At 38.9% G+C, this 14627-nt stretch overlaps 1 protein-coding gene across 1 annotated transcript in view; it reads left to right on the top strand.

Annotated features, from left to right (window-relative positions):
- Window positions 1-14627, top strand: part of NR1H4 (nuclear receptor subfamily 1 group H member 4) — a 50063-nt gene that overhangs the window by 21760 nt on the left and 13676 nt on the right. The window contains exons 4-7 of the mRNA XM_073788305.1: window positions 8132-8284; window positions 10213-10346; window positions 11845-11943; window positions 12269-12368. Coding sequence (XP_073644406.1) covers window positions 8132-8284; window positions 10213-10346; window positions 11845-11943; window positions 12269-12368 — 486 coding nt within the window. The remainder of the gene's footprint in view (window positions 1-8131; window positions 8285-10212; window positions 10347-11844; window positions 11944-12268; window positions 12369-14627) is intronic.

Genomic DNA, 14627 nt, shown 5'->3' with positions numbered 1-14627 from the left:
TGTGGTTCTTTTATTTTTTTTAAGTTTCCTTTTGTTTTTTCACAACTCACACACACACACTGTATTTTATTTTTACAAGAGATAAATAAACTGACACCAAGCATTGTAAATGGATGACCACAACAAAAGCAATGATGATTGCAATTACCAAACACGAAACACACTCACGCTATGTCATAATATTGACATTCAGTCCAGTAATCCACCACTGTAACAGCTTCTTTACTTTGCAGTGAAAATTGATTTGTATATTTTTGCCTCTGAGTCCTTGTGGGATTTTTTTTTTATTCAAACAGAAAGTCACAAAAATTATAATCATCCTCAACAGTTCACTCAGTCCCATGTAATTAATTTTTTTTTCATCTTGATCTTTTGTTAGCACTTTTACGAATTCATCAGTTTTCCATTAGAGTTCTGAAAATGCTTATTCATTCACTTCAGCAGTATAGTCGGTTACCAGAAACCTGTACTTGTCAGAGTCTTTTCCATGAATTCCTTGAAGATGAAACCCTTTTGTAGGAACATTTTTGTGAAAGCGTCAGAGTACACCCAGAACTGTCTCTAAATGACAAACGACTTAAAAATGACCACGGTTAAAGATTTGATGAAAGTTCATAATAATGCAATTGACAAGGAAATTTAGTTATTTCTGAGATATACATTTTAAAGTAATAACTAGAATTATGACTTATAATATTATACCAGAACATATAAGATTTTTAGAAATTTCATGTGATATCTGAAACATTTATATTAACATATTTCCATATAAATAACCCAAAGAAAGTTTAGTATTAGTTGTTTTTTGTTTGTTTGTTTGTTTTTTTATACTGAAGGTTCTTATTAGTCATCAATTTTATACACATCAGTGTATACATGTCTGTCCCAATCGCCCAATTCAGCATACCACCATCCCCACCCCACTGTGGTTTTCCTCTCTTGGTGTCCATACGTTTGTTCTCTACATCTGTGTCTCAACTTCTGCCCTGCAAACCAGTTCATCTGTACCATTTTTCTAGGTTCCACATACATGCCTTAATATACGATATTTGTTTTTCTCTTTCTGATTTACTTCACTCTGTATGACAGTCTCTATATCCATCCACATCTCAACAAATGACTCAATTTCGTTCCTTTTTATGGCTGAGTAATATTCCATTGTATATATGTACCACCTCTTCTTTATCCATTCGTCTGTCAATGGGCATTTAGGTTGCTTCCATGACCTGGCTATTATAAATAGTGCTGCAATGAACATTGGGGTGCATGTGTCTTTTTGAATTATGGTTTTCTCTGGGTATATGCCCAGTAGTGGGATTGCTGGATCATATGGTAATTCTATTTTTAGTTTTTTACGGAACCTCCATACTGTTCTCCATAGTGGCTGTATCAATTTACATTCCCACCAACAGTGCAAGAGGGATCCCTTTTCTCCACACCCTCTCCAGCATTTGTTGTTTGCAGATTTTGTGGTGATGGCCATTCTGACTGGAGTGAGGTGATACCTCATTGTAGCATTTCTCTAATAATTAGTGATGTTGAGCAGCTTTTCATGTGCCTCTTGGCCATCTGTATGTCTTCTTTGGAGAAATGTCTATTTAGGTCTTCTGCCCATTTTTGGATTGGGTTGTTTGTTTCTTTAATATTGAGCTGCATGAGCTGTTTGTATATTTTGGAGATTAATCCTTTGTCCGTTGATTCATTTGTGAATAGAGACATTGTTTTTAAAACCTCCAGCTCTGTACCTGGCACACCTTGAGTGCTCATAAAACATTCGCTATTGTTGTTTTGTTGATGAATTCCTATTATTTTATCATCGTTATTCTTCTCTTCATCCAGCCCCCTTAATTTGGATCATACACTATTTTCAAAACTATCTCTCTTCCTATTAGTTAACTAATTAAGCCTCTAGCTGCTGGGAGTTTGAATTAATTAATTCAATTTTTTTCAGTAAATATTATTAAGTACCAACTATATGCCAGCCGCTATTCTAAGCCTACGCGATACAGTGGTGAACAAAACAAAATTCCTGCTCTCACTTTCACCATTTTAAAGCAAAGTAGGAAAACAGTTTACATAATTGAGCTAAAATAGAAAAAAAGAGAAACCAGTAAAACAAACAAACAAAAAAGATTAAAAATACAAAAGCAATAAAATGGTATCTAAAAGAACAAATAGAAAAAGGAAACGATAGAAGGGTGATTTCCAATGAATAAAAGTTGATATATCAAATAAATACAGAGCAATGATATAAGACAAACTGAAGACAATAGAAATTAGATTTAAATAAGAAAAAATATTTAAACTAAATATATAAGCAATATATAAATAGGAAAGTAGCGACTAGAGGCCACTAGTCAGTATAAGCCTCCAGCTCCTGGGAGTTTGCCTACCTGGGAGTTTAAACAGCTGTTAAGGGCCTGAAAAGCCCAACCCCTGCAGATGTTACCCTTGCCCTCAGTCTCCCAAGGATACCCAGTAGGGATGAGGGTGTCCACGGATTTTTGCTTTCAACTCCTTTAGACAACTTCGTCACTTGAACATTTTGTCAAAGCAATGAGTACATGTCATTCAAAAGTCAAACGGTAGAAAATCCCCTGCACAACCATTTCTGCCCCAAGTCCTGTTCCCCAGAGGCAAACACTGATAACCACTAGTGGTTTTGTGTTTTTGTGTTTTGCATTTTGTTGTTTGATCATTTGGATAGGCTTTATTTCCACAGAACCATCTCCCCTCCTTACAAACACAGAATTAAAGATATAGAGAAGGCATACAATTTTTAAAATAATATTCCTTTATTATGCTTTTCATATCCATGGAATTAGTAGTAATGGCTCTCTTTTATTTCTGATACTAGTAATTTGTGTCTTCTCTCTTTTTCTTGGTTAGCCTTGCTAGATATTTTTCAATTTTATTGATCTTTTCGGAGAACCAGCTTTGGTTTCATTGATTTTCTCTGTTGTATTCCTATTTTCTTTTTTTTTTTTTTTGTGGTACGTGGGCCTCTCACTGTCGTGGCCTCTCCCGTTGCGGAGCACAGGCTCCGGATGCGCAGGCTCAGCGGCCATGGCTCACGGGCCCAGCCGCTCCGCGGCACGTGGGATCTTCCCGGACCGGGGCACGAACCCGTGTCCCCTGCATCGGCAGGCGGACTCTCAACCACTGTGCCACCAGGGAAGCCCAAACTATGTTATTTTAAGGAACTTTTATTTCACAGTATTTTTTTTTTTTCCAGAGGGAGTATAGAAGTTTTACGAATGCCCTTTGACTACTAGGTTGTTTGTTGATTTGCCTACTTTGGAGTGACATTAGGCAACTTCCAAAAGTAATTCAAAGTCAGTTCTTTTTAAACCTATTTAAGAAAAAAAAATTAGAAATTATAATGATAAAAGTAAGTGTTGGAAAATCAGGTAGACATTTTTTTGTGGCTCCCTAACAGATAAAGGGGGAAAAAAACCTTAAAAGCAACATTAACAAGAACTAAATAGTCAAGAATAATTTTTATCGACTGCATCTCAAAAGTTTGAGAGTTTGCTTTTTCAAAAACAACGACCTAAAACAGCTCCTGCCAGGCGATCAGGAGTCTATTACTGAGTTCTAAAAATTTCAGCAAACAACTCAAAGAGAGGAATTGAGATCCTAAAGCCTAAGAAACTGTGTGATGGAGACCAAAGCTTACCTGGTTCAGTATTGGCAGCTGTTCTGTCTAGTTTGTGCTACTTTGCAGTTTTCTACCAGTGAGACAGAGGTGGAGCAGACATCTGGAGTGGGGAGGGAGAACAGGATGTTTCTGAAGAAGCTTTGGAGACAGGGATGAAACTGTGGAGCACTTCACCTGCAAAATGGGATTTGGGGAGATTAATGTCAAAAGACAATTTTTAAGAATGTAATCTCCTAACTAGAAGGACAGCATAATATAGTGGTTAAGAGCATAGAGTACGGAACTGAGCCTATCAGCGTTCAAATCTGAGCTCTACCATTTACTATCTGTAGGACCTTGAGCAAATGACTTAATTTCTATGTAACTCAGTCTCCTTACCTATAAGAGAGAGATAAGACTAGGTCTACCTCATAGGATTGTTATTAGTGTTAAGTGAAACGCCATATGCAAAGTGTTTAAAAGCGCCTGCTACAGAATAAGTCCTGTACAAGTCGGTGGTGGAGTCCTTTTTATTCTATGGTCTGCTGAGGCAGAACTAAAAACTGACTTTCTTTAGGCCGTATTGGATGTTAACATAACTAATTCCTCAGTCCTATGTGTCTGTTGCTGTTTAAAAAGTCAGGAGACCCTTAGAGGTTGAAACATCAACCAACATCTTATTGATTTCAAAGTAATGTGTGGCCTACTGTCAGTCCCTGGAGTCCAGTATGTGCATGTGTGTCTGTGTGGGCATGTATGTAAGTATGAGTTGGGAGTAGGGTATGGTATGGGTTCTATCTGTATAAAGAAGCAGAAAAGCAGGATGTCCAATATTCTGCGTAACTGAGGGATCCATTTTACCATCCTATAGCTTATTCGCCTGCCACCCCAGGAAGCCCCCTAGCGCTACACACTCCCCTGAGGGCAATGCCAGCCCTGTCTATTCATCTTCGTTTACCGGGGAGCCTCTGTTCCTCAGTGAATTTCCTTTCCATTCATTTTCATATGACTTTTCTGATATGGGCATTGTTGAATATGCACAAGAGAGAGGCAGAGGTATGTGTACGGATTGATTTGCATAAGTATAAATACAGTATATGTAGCCTTATTTAAATGATAGAATGATAACATTGTGTTGCCACCTCAGAGTGAAAGCTAATTAATTCAGCTATTGAGATGATAATGATTCCTTTCTCAGTTAATACCAGAGCAAAAAAAACCTGCAGAATTGTCCTAGCACTGTTCCTTTGACTCATCCTGGAATAAGGAATTTTATTTCAATTCATTATTGAGCTATCAATATCTATCATGGTTTTAGAGGGAATTGTGCCTGGGAGGGGCAGAAAATTAGTGGGAAGATTGACTCAAGTAAGCTAAAGTGGTCATTGAGATAAATCATTTGGTATCAGGAAAAAGTTCTTTTTTTCTTTTCTTTTCTTTCTTTCTTTTTTTGTCTGTAGTTTCTTTTGAATTGCACGACGTGGTGTTTGCACTCCCAATATCAACACTGATCTGAAGCACAGTCTTTTTTTAGACTCTATGTGGTTGGATTTGACATTTAGGAAAATGGTAATACCATTCCTACTGAAAGTTATACCAGCTCACAAATTCAAAAGCAAGTCTATGACTTTTTTAACCTTGACATCTCTAACTTTTTCTTCAGCTTGTTTTCATATTGAGTTAGTTATCAAGTCCTGAATGTTCCTCTGTTTCCTGCCCCCCCACTCCCCGCCCCATATAGGTCAGGCATCAGTCACCCTCTGGCCATAACAGTCTCTTGCCTCCAGTCTCTGATCTCCCTGTCCCACCTTTCTTGACCTTGCCCCAAGGAGTCTTCCCAACACGCAGGTTAGGTTAGACCCTCCCCTGCCAAAACCCTTTAAAGGCTTCTCTCTCTCTCTACTTGATATAAAGATTCAACTTCTTTGCTTGGAATTCAACGGCATTTAACCATATTCTGTCCCACTACATGCCCTCATCCAGCTCCCACTAATTCTCCCCACACTCTACCCTCCCATCAAGATGGATTATCTACCCTTCCTTGGAATTTCCATAACTCCGTGCACTTGCTCATTTCCCAGACTGTCCTTCCTCCCTCAAAGTCCATGTTTCAAAATCCTACTTATTCTCTGAGGTCCAGCTCAAATTCTACTTCCTTCATGAGGTCTTCTGTGGTTCCCCCTACTTGGAATTAATCAGGGCCATTCCCAGCCCATATAATGCCTTTTCCTCGAGACACTAGACTTTTAGCTGATGGGAAATTGTCATATTATACTTATTTTACTAGGACAATTTTTATTGCCTTCTGCTTGGAAAATTGTCATAACAAATGTGCAGATCTCCAAGTCTGTGATGGAATTGCTGTCTCCCTTTAATGTGGCACGTCCTTCACAAGCATTTAGTGTGGCCATGAAATGATCACTTTTTCATCTACCTTCCAATAATGTATTACTTAATTGGCTATCCTGTCACTCTGCATTTTTATTGTGTTGTGATTTTACTGCTTTGTCTTCCCCCTAAGTTGGAAGCTCTGAGGGACAAGGAATGTTTTCTTCATCTTGGTGTCTCCCTTGCATTCTCTGATGCAGCTTTCAGATAGTAGGTATTTAAGATTAAGTTATTCTACTCTCTTGTGATGCAAGGGGGGCAATTATAACATAGTGGTTAAGAGCGTGGGCTTTGGTGCATGACTGCCTGGATTTAAATTTTTTTAGTCCAATTATTAACCATGTTATCATGGCCAAATATTTAACCTCTCTGTACCATTTTTTTCATCTGTAACATGGGGACACATAATATTATCTTCATCATAACATTGATATGGAGATTAAATAACTAAATGCAGGTGAAGTGGTTAGAACAACAGAGTGGGTGCTTAGTAAATGTCAGCTATTATTCCAACAGGCTGTTAAAATAGGAAGGACACTGCTGTCTCAATTTTGGCAAAGGCGTGAAGACAATAGATGCTACATTCCAAAGTGAGCCCATCTTGCAGTGGGTAGTTAAGAACTAGTTAAATACCTCGCTTACTCTGAGGGTATGAAGTGAGCAGGAGTTGGAAGTTAGAGAGTGATCTTTAAAGCTTTTGGAACATGTGATTAGTGTGCTAGGAATCCCACATTCCCATTGCAAAGGGGTGGGGTGGGGTGGGGTGTGGCTGTCTGCCCCTGGGGGCCACCGCTGGAAAGTATGGGACTTTTGTGAGAATTAGAAAAAGGTGTCCCCCTTCTCCAGATAAAATCTGTACACTAAGGAGGCCCTGCTGCCCCAGGCCCAATGGAAGGGTCTTCAACAGGATCACTCAAGGAGATTGACATGTATTCCCTGCAGCTGAGGGACACTGAAGATTGGCGTCTGACTTTCACCTGAGAAGTTGAAAGGGCAAGAGGGTGGGTGGCTGACTGCTCATAGGTAGGTGGAAGCAATTTTCTCTGAGTTTGTTGGAGCAGAGAAAACTGGCATGGGGTTGAGTCCATGGAGTGGAGGGACGTCAGAAGAAAGAGGATGCAGGTGAATTGCCGAATTCCAAGAGGCTGAAGAATGAGATGAAAGCCATGGGCTAGAAGAGAGACATATTTGCCCTCAACAAGGAACTGCAGAGGAAAATATCCCAGTGATGGGAGGAGTTCTCAAAAGAACCCAAACCAAGGGAGAAAGAGTCAGTTTCCAAAACTTGCTAGATACAAACCAGCTTCTAACAACACCAGGCAAGTAAGCTCTTTCCTGTCACTTCTTCCCCTGCCTCCCCCAGCCCAATCCTTATTCACCACTCCACCTCGACTCCAAAAGTGTCAGGAACCATGGTCATCCAGGTTTATGGGTGGAGGAGGAAGAGGAGAAGCAGAAAGGAGGCCAGTCAGTCCCCTCCCCACCTCCAGGCAGCTGAACTGTAGCGGCTGTAGCTGTGGCTGCATGCTCTCCGGGGAGATGTTTATTTTAAAGCAAGGTTGGCATGTTTATTATTATACCAAGCTGCGTATATTAAGTACTGAATTGAAACCTCAATGCTCACTTCCGAGTCTGACCTCTGTATCCAGAACTGATCATTCAGTCAGCCTCTCTGCCTCCGCACAGCCCAGGAACACGGAATTTCGCTAGTTTGGTTGTTTGCCTCCCTTTGTTCTCAACCAACCCGTAAACTGTAAGAGGGCAGTGATAACTTATTCACCCCTGTACCACCAGCACCTAGAGCTCATTAGTACATAATGGTCTCCCAGTAAAGATACACTAATGAAAGTAATCTATCTTTTAAAACAAACCAAGATTTTTCCAAAGAGAGGCTATAATTCAAATGTGTCTTTATTTTTGAGAAATAAATCATTAACAACAGCAGCCGTCTGGACCGTGCAGCACAGCCAAAAGTACATTTGTCACCGATATGGTCAAGGATGGCCTGAGTGCCCCACGGGGGTTGATGAGAAAAATGCTGTGGCATCTCTCAATCCAGGTGTGTGGTTTGGAGCCTCTTACTTCTTTCCGTTTCTTCCCCAGGTTTCTTCAGGAGAAGCATTACCAAAAATGCCGTGTACAAGTGTAAAAACGGGGGCAACTGTGTGATGGACATGTACATGCGAAGGAAGTGCCAAGAGTGTCGACTAAGGAAATGCAAAGAGATGGGAATGTTGGCTGAATGTATGTATACAGGTATTCGCAACAAGCAATTAAATTCCACTAAAAATCTCTTAAGGAGGCAGATGTCAGGTAACTCACATGATTGGAATTGTACGTCACATATTAAAGCAGAGACTTACTAAGCCGTCTAAGTTCTTGAAAAGGGTAATGAACCACTGAAATTGTCGAAACTGTCATTTAAAGAGCATCTTATGCACCTGAAAGAAACAGCTGTGTTTTGGTGTCCATTGTTGCCATGAATTATACGTGAAGTGAAGTGGCATTAACATACAGTCAAAGTAACATGTTTTAATAAGCTACAAAGAATGACAGTCTAAATGTTTCCTCCAAATATGATTTAATATCCTTCTTATTTATTGTTTAATCAGCATAAAAATTCACAGTTGTGGGAAAAATTAAGAATGTTCTATAAGGTGTAACTGCCTCTGAATTGTCTAAATAGAGTTTTAAACCTAGTCATTTTATTAAGACTCCTTTTTCTCTTAGTGCAGCTTTGAACCAATTTGTATAGGTTTACACAGGAAATTACTCCGAGTTTTAATATAATTCTGTCCTTCAATCAGATAAAGAGACACTATTAACTGCTGGCTTTGTGAGAAACCCTAATCTTCATCAAAATTTGGAATGCATGCTCGTACATAACATATTAATTTTTCATTCTGCAAATTCTACAGACCACTCAGATTCTGAGATATGTCCTATTCCTGCTCAAAACACAAATAAACAAACAAACATCACCAAGGGGATGATAACACTCAGAGACGGAATGCCACATGAAATAAAAGCCTTTGGAAGGTGACTCCAGTTCTATTGTTCCCCAACTGCAGGCAACTGGGATGGACCCAAAGAAATAACGCGTGCAGGAGGGGGGTAAAAATAGGTCAGTGTAAATAATCCAGCTCTGGATGGATGAAAATTTTATAGTGCCCGATCACAATCTCTTCTTAGCGTATATGAAACAAGAGACTGCGGTAGGGGCTGTGGCTGGAATCCAATCTTGCAGTGGAAACACTTACTTCGATCCTGGGTGGTTCATGTTCCTCATCACTTAAATATGAACCTGTTCCAGCAAAGTCCTGAGGACATTTTTCATGACTCTACCTACAAGAGTCTATAATGTTATTTGTGAAAACACAAACTTATCTAGTAACAGATATAAGAGCTTTTGTATGATCCTATAAAGTAAATGCCCTGGACAAAGAAACTCTTGGAACTTCGTTTCATTAACATTGAGAGAATAAGGAAGTTAAATAGGAACATGGGAGATTGTTCTTCACTATTTTACTAGTTCTGTTTAAGTGTAAATTTATGGTGATATTGTATGATTATTCAAAAGAAAATTTCAAAGTCCCCTGGAGATATTTTCATCTGTAACTATATTCTTAATAATTTATACAGTTCTGAAAATTAACAGGACTTTAAAATTTTTCCCTAAAGGATGTTGACATCATTTTCCTCAACACATTTACTTTTGTGTTTAATGTGAAATTGGATCTACTTCTTACAGTACAGTTATGTAAACGTCGATGGAAAACAATATTAATCCTATGTTTTGAAACACTAGCTTTCAAGGCCCCCTAGGCCAGGAAGAGGGTGAGTGTCATTCACCTTTTTTATTGAGTACCTTACATTTGTACAATGCTCTGGTGTTACAAATTCTTTGCAGAAAGCTCATTTTAGAAAATGACCTAATGATATTTAATCTACAGATAACTCTGTGGGTTAAATATTATTCTCATTTTACCAAGGAAGAAACTGAGGCTCACAGGAGATACATTTCTTGTTCAAGACCAAGTATTAAACTGTCAGTAGGGCCAGAATTAGCTCTGTGCTAAATGGCAAAGGAGACCTTTTGAGCTGACCACACCTCAGCTGCCTTGGGACCACAAACCCAACAGGACTTTCCTTGGATGGCGAAGACTCTCTGTTTATGTTTTCAGGCTTGTTAACTGACATTCAGTGTAAATCTAAAAGACTGAGGAAAAACGTGAAGCAGCACGCAGATCAGACCATTAATGAAGACGGTGAAGGACGTGACTTGCGGCAAGTGACCTCGACAACTAAGTCATGCAGGGTAATGACGGGCCAGCGTGTCCACCATAGCCGGCGGCCACTGAGCTTCTAGGATGTTGTGACTTGGGCGGGGAGCTTTCACACCAGGGCCACAGCCACAAGCAGAATTTCATTTCAAGTGTGCATCAAGAGCTTTTTAGTCAAGAGAGTAATACATGCTTCCATGTAAAAATTCAAAGGATAGCAGTTACGTAAACATGGATGAAGTAAAATCAGTGAAATTTCTCCATCTCCCTGATCCTATTCTCCTCCTGCTTCCCAGAGGTAACCGGTGGGAATGGTTCGGGCTTTAAAACGAGTGTCGATGACATTTCTTTCCCTGTCAGTGAGAAGGGAGGCTGAGACTGGAAAGGATGTGGACTCAATAGGGGTCTGTGGATTAGTCCTTATCGAGGGGTAAAACAGGGTGAATACACATCTGTGGGTCAATAGAGAAAGGCCCTTCTCCCTGAGGTCACAAATTACTCAAGAAATCCTTTGAGTGACTCAGGACAAAATAGAGGAACAGCATCTTGGATGCTTAGCCAAACATGCTGTGATAGTTCACAGAACATTTGGAGGAATTTTAATTTGCCATTAGTTGCAAAACCTATAATCCGTGATTGATTAAGTCACACTCTTCTCAATATTTATTATACTACTGACAAAGAACATTTCACCCAAGTTTAGTTTTGCAAATATGTTATTTTGTGTTCATTTCAGAAAAAATAATCTTATGTAAAAAGTACAGTTGACCTTTGAACAACTTGGGGGGGTATTTAGGGATGTCCACCCTCGGGCAGTCGAAAATCCACATATAATTTCACAGTCCGGCCCTCCCGTAACCTCAGTTCTGCCCCTGTGAATTCAACCAACCACAGATTCTGTAGTGCAGTAGAACATGTGTAGTAAAAGAAATCTGTGTATAAGTGGACCCATGCAGTTCAAACCTTGTGTTGTTCAAGGGTCAGCTGTATTACTTTGTCATAGTGCTTCACCAATAACACTTTGGTAAAGGAAGCAACAAGTCGACACTATTATTCACACTCATCAAAAGATGCTAATCAGGGGGAAAGAGGTGTTTGTGGTCTGAATTGTCCAGATTGATGACTTACTACTTTGGGGGTTGGCAACAGTTCTGTAAAGGGCCAGATATTTTAGGCCTGGCCACATGGTCTCTATGAGAACTACTCAACTCTGCTATGGTAGTAGGCCTGACAGGCTTCATATCCTGCTTATTATTTATTCACAAGAAATACATGAAAGGAATATTTTGTTATCCCTGTTTCATAGATAGGAAAATTACCCACTTGGGACACATTTAGTGAAATGTGATGTGGCTTGCCCAAGGAACTAGAGAAAGCAATTACACATTATAACAGAGTGCATGCACAGTTTCTGCCATATTTAGGGCTTTTTTCAACAAATTCTGCTAGTGGTTTACTCCAGATGAGAGTACACATGGGAAACATGCCTTATAACCAGCTTCCCTGACACCTTTCATTTTTTTGCCAGTGTAGGAGAAAACTGAGCTCACCCCAGATCAACAGAATCTTCTTCATTATATTATGGATTCATACAGCAAGCAGAGGATGCCTCAGGAAATAACAAATAAAATTGTATGTACAATATCTGAGGATTCATGGGTTTAAAGTTAATATTTTCTGGAGCTTTTACTACCTTGGGGGTCAAATTTATATATGAATATGTTAGTTAAAATGATTAGGGCTTAGAGTTTAAGTTGTATATTTAAACTTTTTGCAGCATTAAACAAAGAGTAAGAAGTCTCATACCTAGCTTGGTAATAGTAATTGTTCTCCAAGGATCTGAAAAATTTGAGCTGGGTCTTAAAATTTATTATCTAAATATGGTTCTATAGTATAACAATATTATATAGATTTCTCCTTCTATCTACTTATCATTTGCTTTTTTCTTAAAATTTAGTTAAAAGAAGAATTCAGCGCAGAAGAAAATTTTCTCATTTTAACTGAAATGGCTACCAGTCATGTACAGATTCTCGTAGAATTCACAAAAAAACTTCCAGGTATTTTTACATGTAGTTACTTTTCTACTACACTGTACAATATTCTTGTGACATTGAGAGGCAGTCTGTTCATCGTAAAAAGGGAATAATGCCACATCCGCTTTATAACTTTTTATTTATCTACTTATTTTTAAAATTCTATTTATTTATTTATTTAATTTTTGGCTGCGTTGGGTCTTCGTTACCGTGCGCGGGCTTTCTCTAGCTGTGGTGGTCCTGGGCTACTCTTCCGTGCGGTGCACGGGCTTCTCATTGCAGTGGCTTCTTTTGTTGTGGAGCAAGGGCTCTAGGCACGTGGACTTCAGTAGTTGTGGCGCACAGGTTTAGTTGCTCCGTGGCATGTGGGATCTTCCCTGACCAGGAACCCTTGAACCCGTGTCCCCTGCATTGGCAGGCGGATTCTTAACCACTGCGCCACCAGGGAAGTCCCCCACATCTGCTTTAAATTAATGTGTCTAATTACTATAGACATGAAATATTAGAGCCAGATGGGATATTTTAAATTATAATAATTCTCCAAATTGATAGATTAAAAAATTGAGACTTTCCAAAGTTGTCATTCATCCATTTATTCATTTAATAAGCATTTTTTGAAATGTACTCTATGCTAAGTACCTAGCAATTACCATCAAGGAGAGTGATTAAAGGCTAAAATTTTAAAGAACCCCAAAAAACCATGTATACAAAGTGCTGTTGAACAGAGAGAAAATGATTCCTAATTGTATCTGAGAAAGACAGGGAGGATTCAGAAAGAATCATATTTGAGTGTAAAAGAAAAAATGGTTTTTCCCAGTGGTATGAAAGAGAAGAGGCATTCCAAGTCGAGAGATCTGCTTGTGAAAAGGTAATGAGGCATGACCAAGAATAGGATTATTAGAAATGGAAGAGAAGATTCAGTGTAGCTATAGAATAATGTCTGTGGTGGGCTCCTTGGCTAGACATAAGGCAAGTTGGTACCAGACTGATAAGGATGCCCTGGATGGTAAGAAGTTTTTGGTGGCTTTTTTTTTTTTCTTTTTGAGAGGAACATAATGAGATTTATGTTATAGATATATGGCTTTATTGGGTTTGTGTAAGATGGATTTGAATGAGGACGGACTGCAGGCAGGGAGGATCAGTTAGTATGCTACTGCACCAGTCCAGGTAGAGGGCTTGAAATAAAGCAATAGCAGTGGGAGAGAGAAGAGGAAACAAAATGAAGAGAGACTCAAAGATTGGTAGGGCTTGATGAACAAGTGTATGAATGGGATGAGGGAGAGGGACTTATCCATAGTCATTTAGATGGTGCCAGTACAGAATGTGGAATTCAAGGTTCTTGTCTCCCAGTGCCACTCCTCCCCCATTCTTTCAGCCACATTATCAATGCTCTATAAGGCAATAGGTTTAAGTTGTTTCAGTGTTTTTAAAATATTTTAGTACATTAGAATCCATGGTCTAGTAGAGTATAATAAATATCTTGCATAGCAGCATAACACTGTAATATTAAATTACAGAAGGTGACTTCTGATGTAGGATTTTAATTAGACAGTTTAATTTGCTTTCTTTTGTCAGCATTATGCTATTATTTTATTAAATGTGTCATGGATAGACATAAGCTTATATAAAAGTCATAAGATGTGGGGAGAAAGTTCTTGTTATCATTGAAACATTAATATTCTCTCATTTATTTATTAACAATGAAAGAGAAACTTAATTGTTATATGCTAATTTGGCTGAAGGCAATCATGATTAAAAAAAAGATTACACGAGAGTGATAACTGTGGGGGGAGAACTGGGAAAGGGAGAATATGATGTTCTTGGTTGTTTATGGGAAAAGGTTTTTCAGTTCAAATGGTCAGTTGGTATTGAATCAGGAAATAATTGAAGGCGAAAAAGTATCTTATTCATAAGAAGGTAACTTATCTGAAAGCAATGGCAATATCTTACACACTTCTTCATTTCCAGTGCCTAACCTATTTCCTGAGGGAGAGAAAGAGTGCAATTAATGCATGTTTAACGAGTAAAGTAGAAGGAAAAAAATTTAAATGCAGCAGGAAATAAAAGGCAAGAAAACCTTGAGACAGAAAAAATTGTCTTTTAACAATAATTATAGAAATGACAACATTATTATATATAGTAATAATAGTGATATATAATACCAATAGGAAAGGGTGTTTTGTGAAAGACCCAGGGGAGTCACTCCTTTCAGCAGTTCATTGAGCATAACCTGTGCCAGGCACTGTCCAGGGTGCTGGAGACTCAGCATGGCTCCTGCCCTCA

The sequence above is a fragment of the Tursiops truncatus genome, chromosome 11, assembly GCF_011762595.2.
Source record: "Tursiops truncatus isolate mTurTru1 chromosome 11, mTurTru1.mat.Y, whole genome shotgun sequence".
Lineage (NCBI taxonomy): Eukaryota > Metazoa > Chordata > Mammalia > Artiodactyla > Delphinidae > Tursiops > Tursiops truncatus.
The sequence above is the reverse complement of the archived record's forward strand: the minus strand, read 5'-3'. Positions and strand labels throughout refer to the sequence as shown.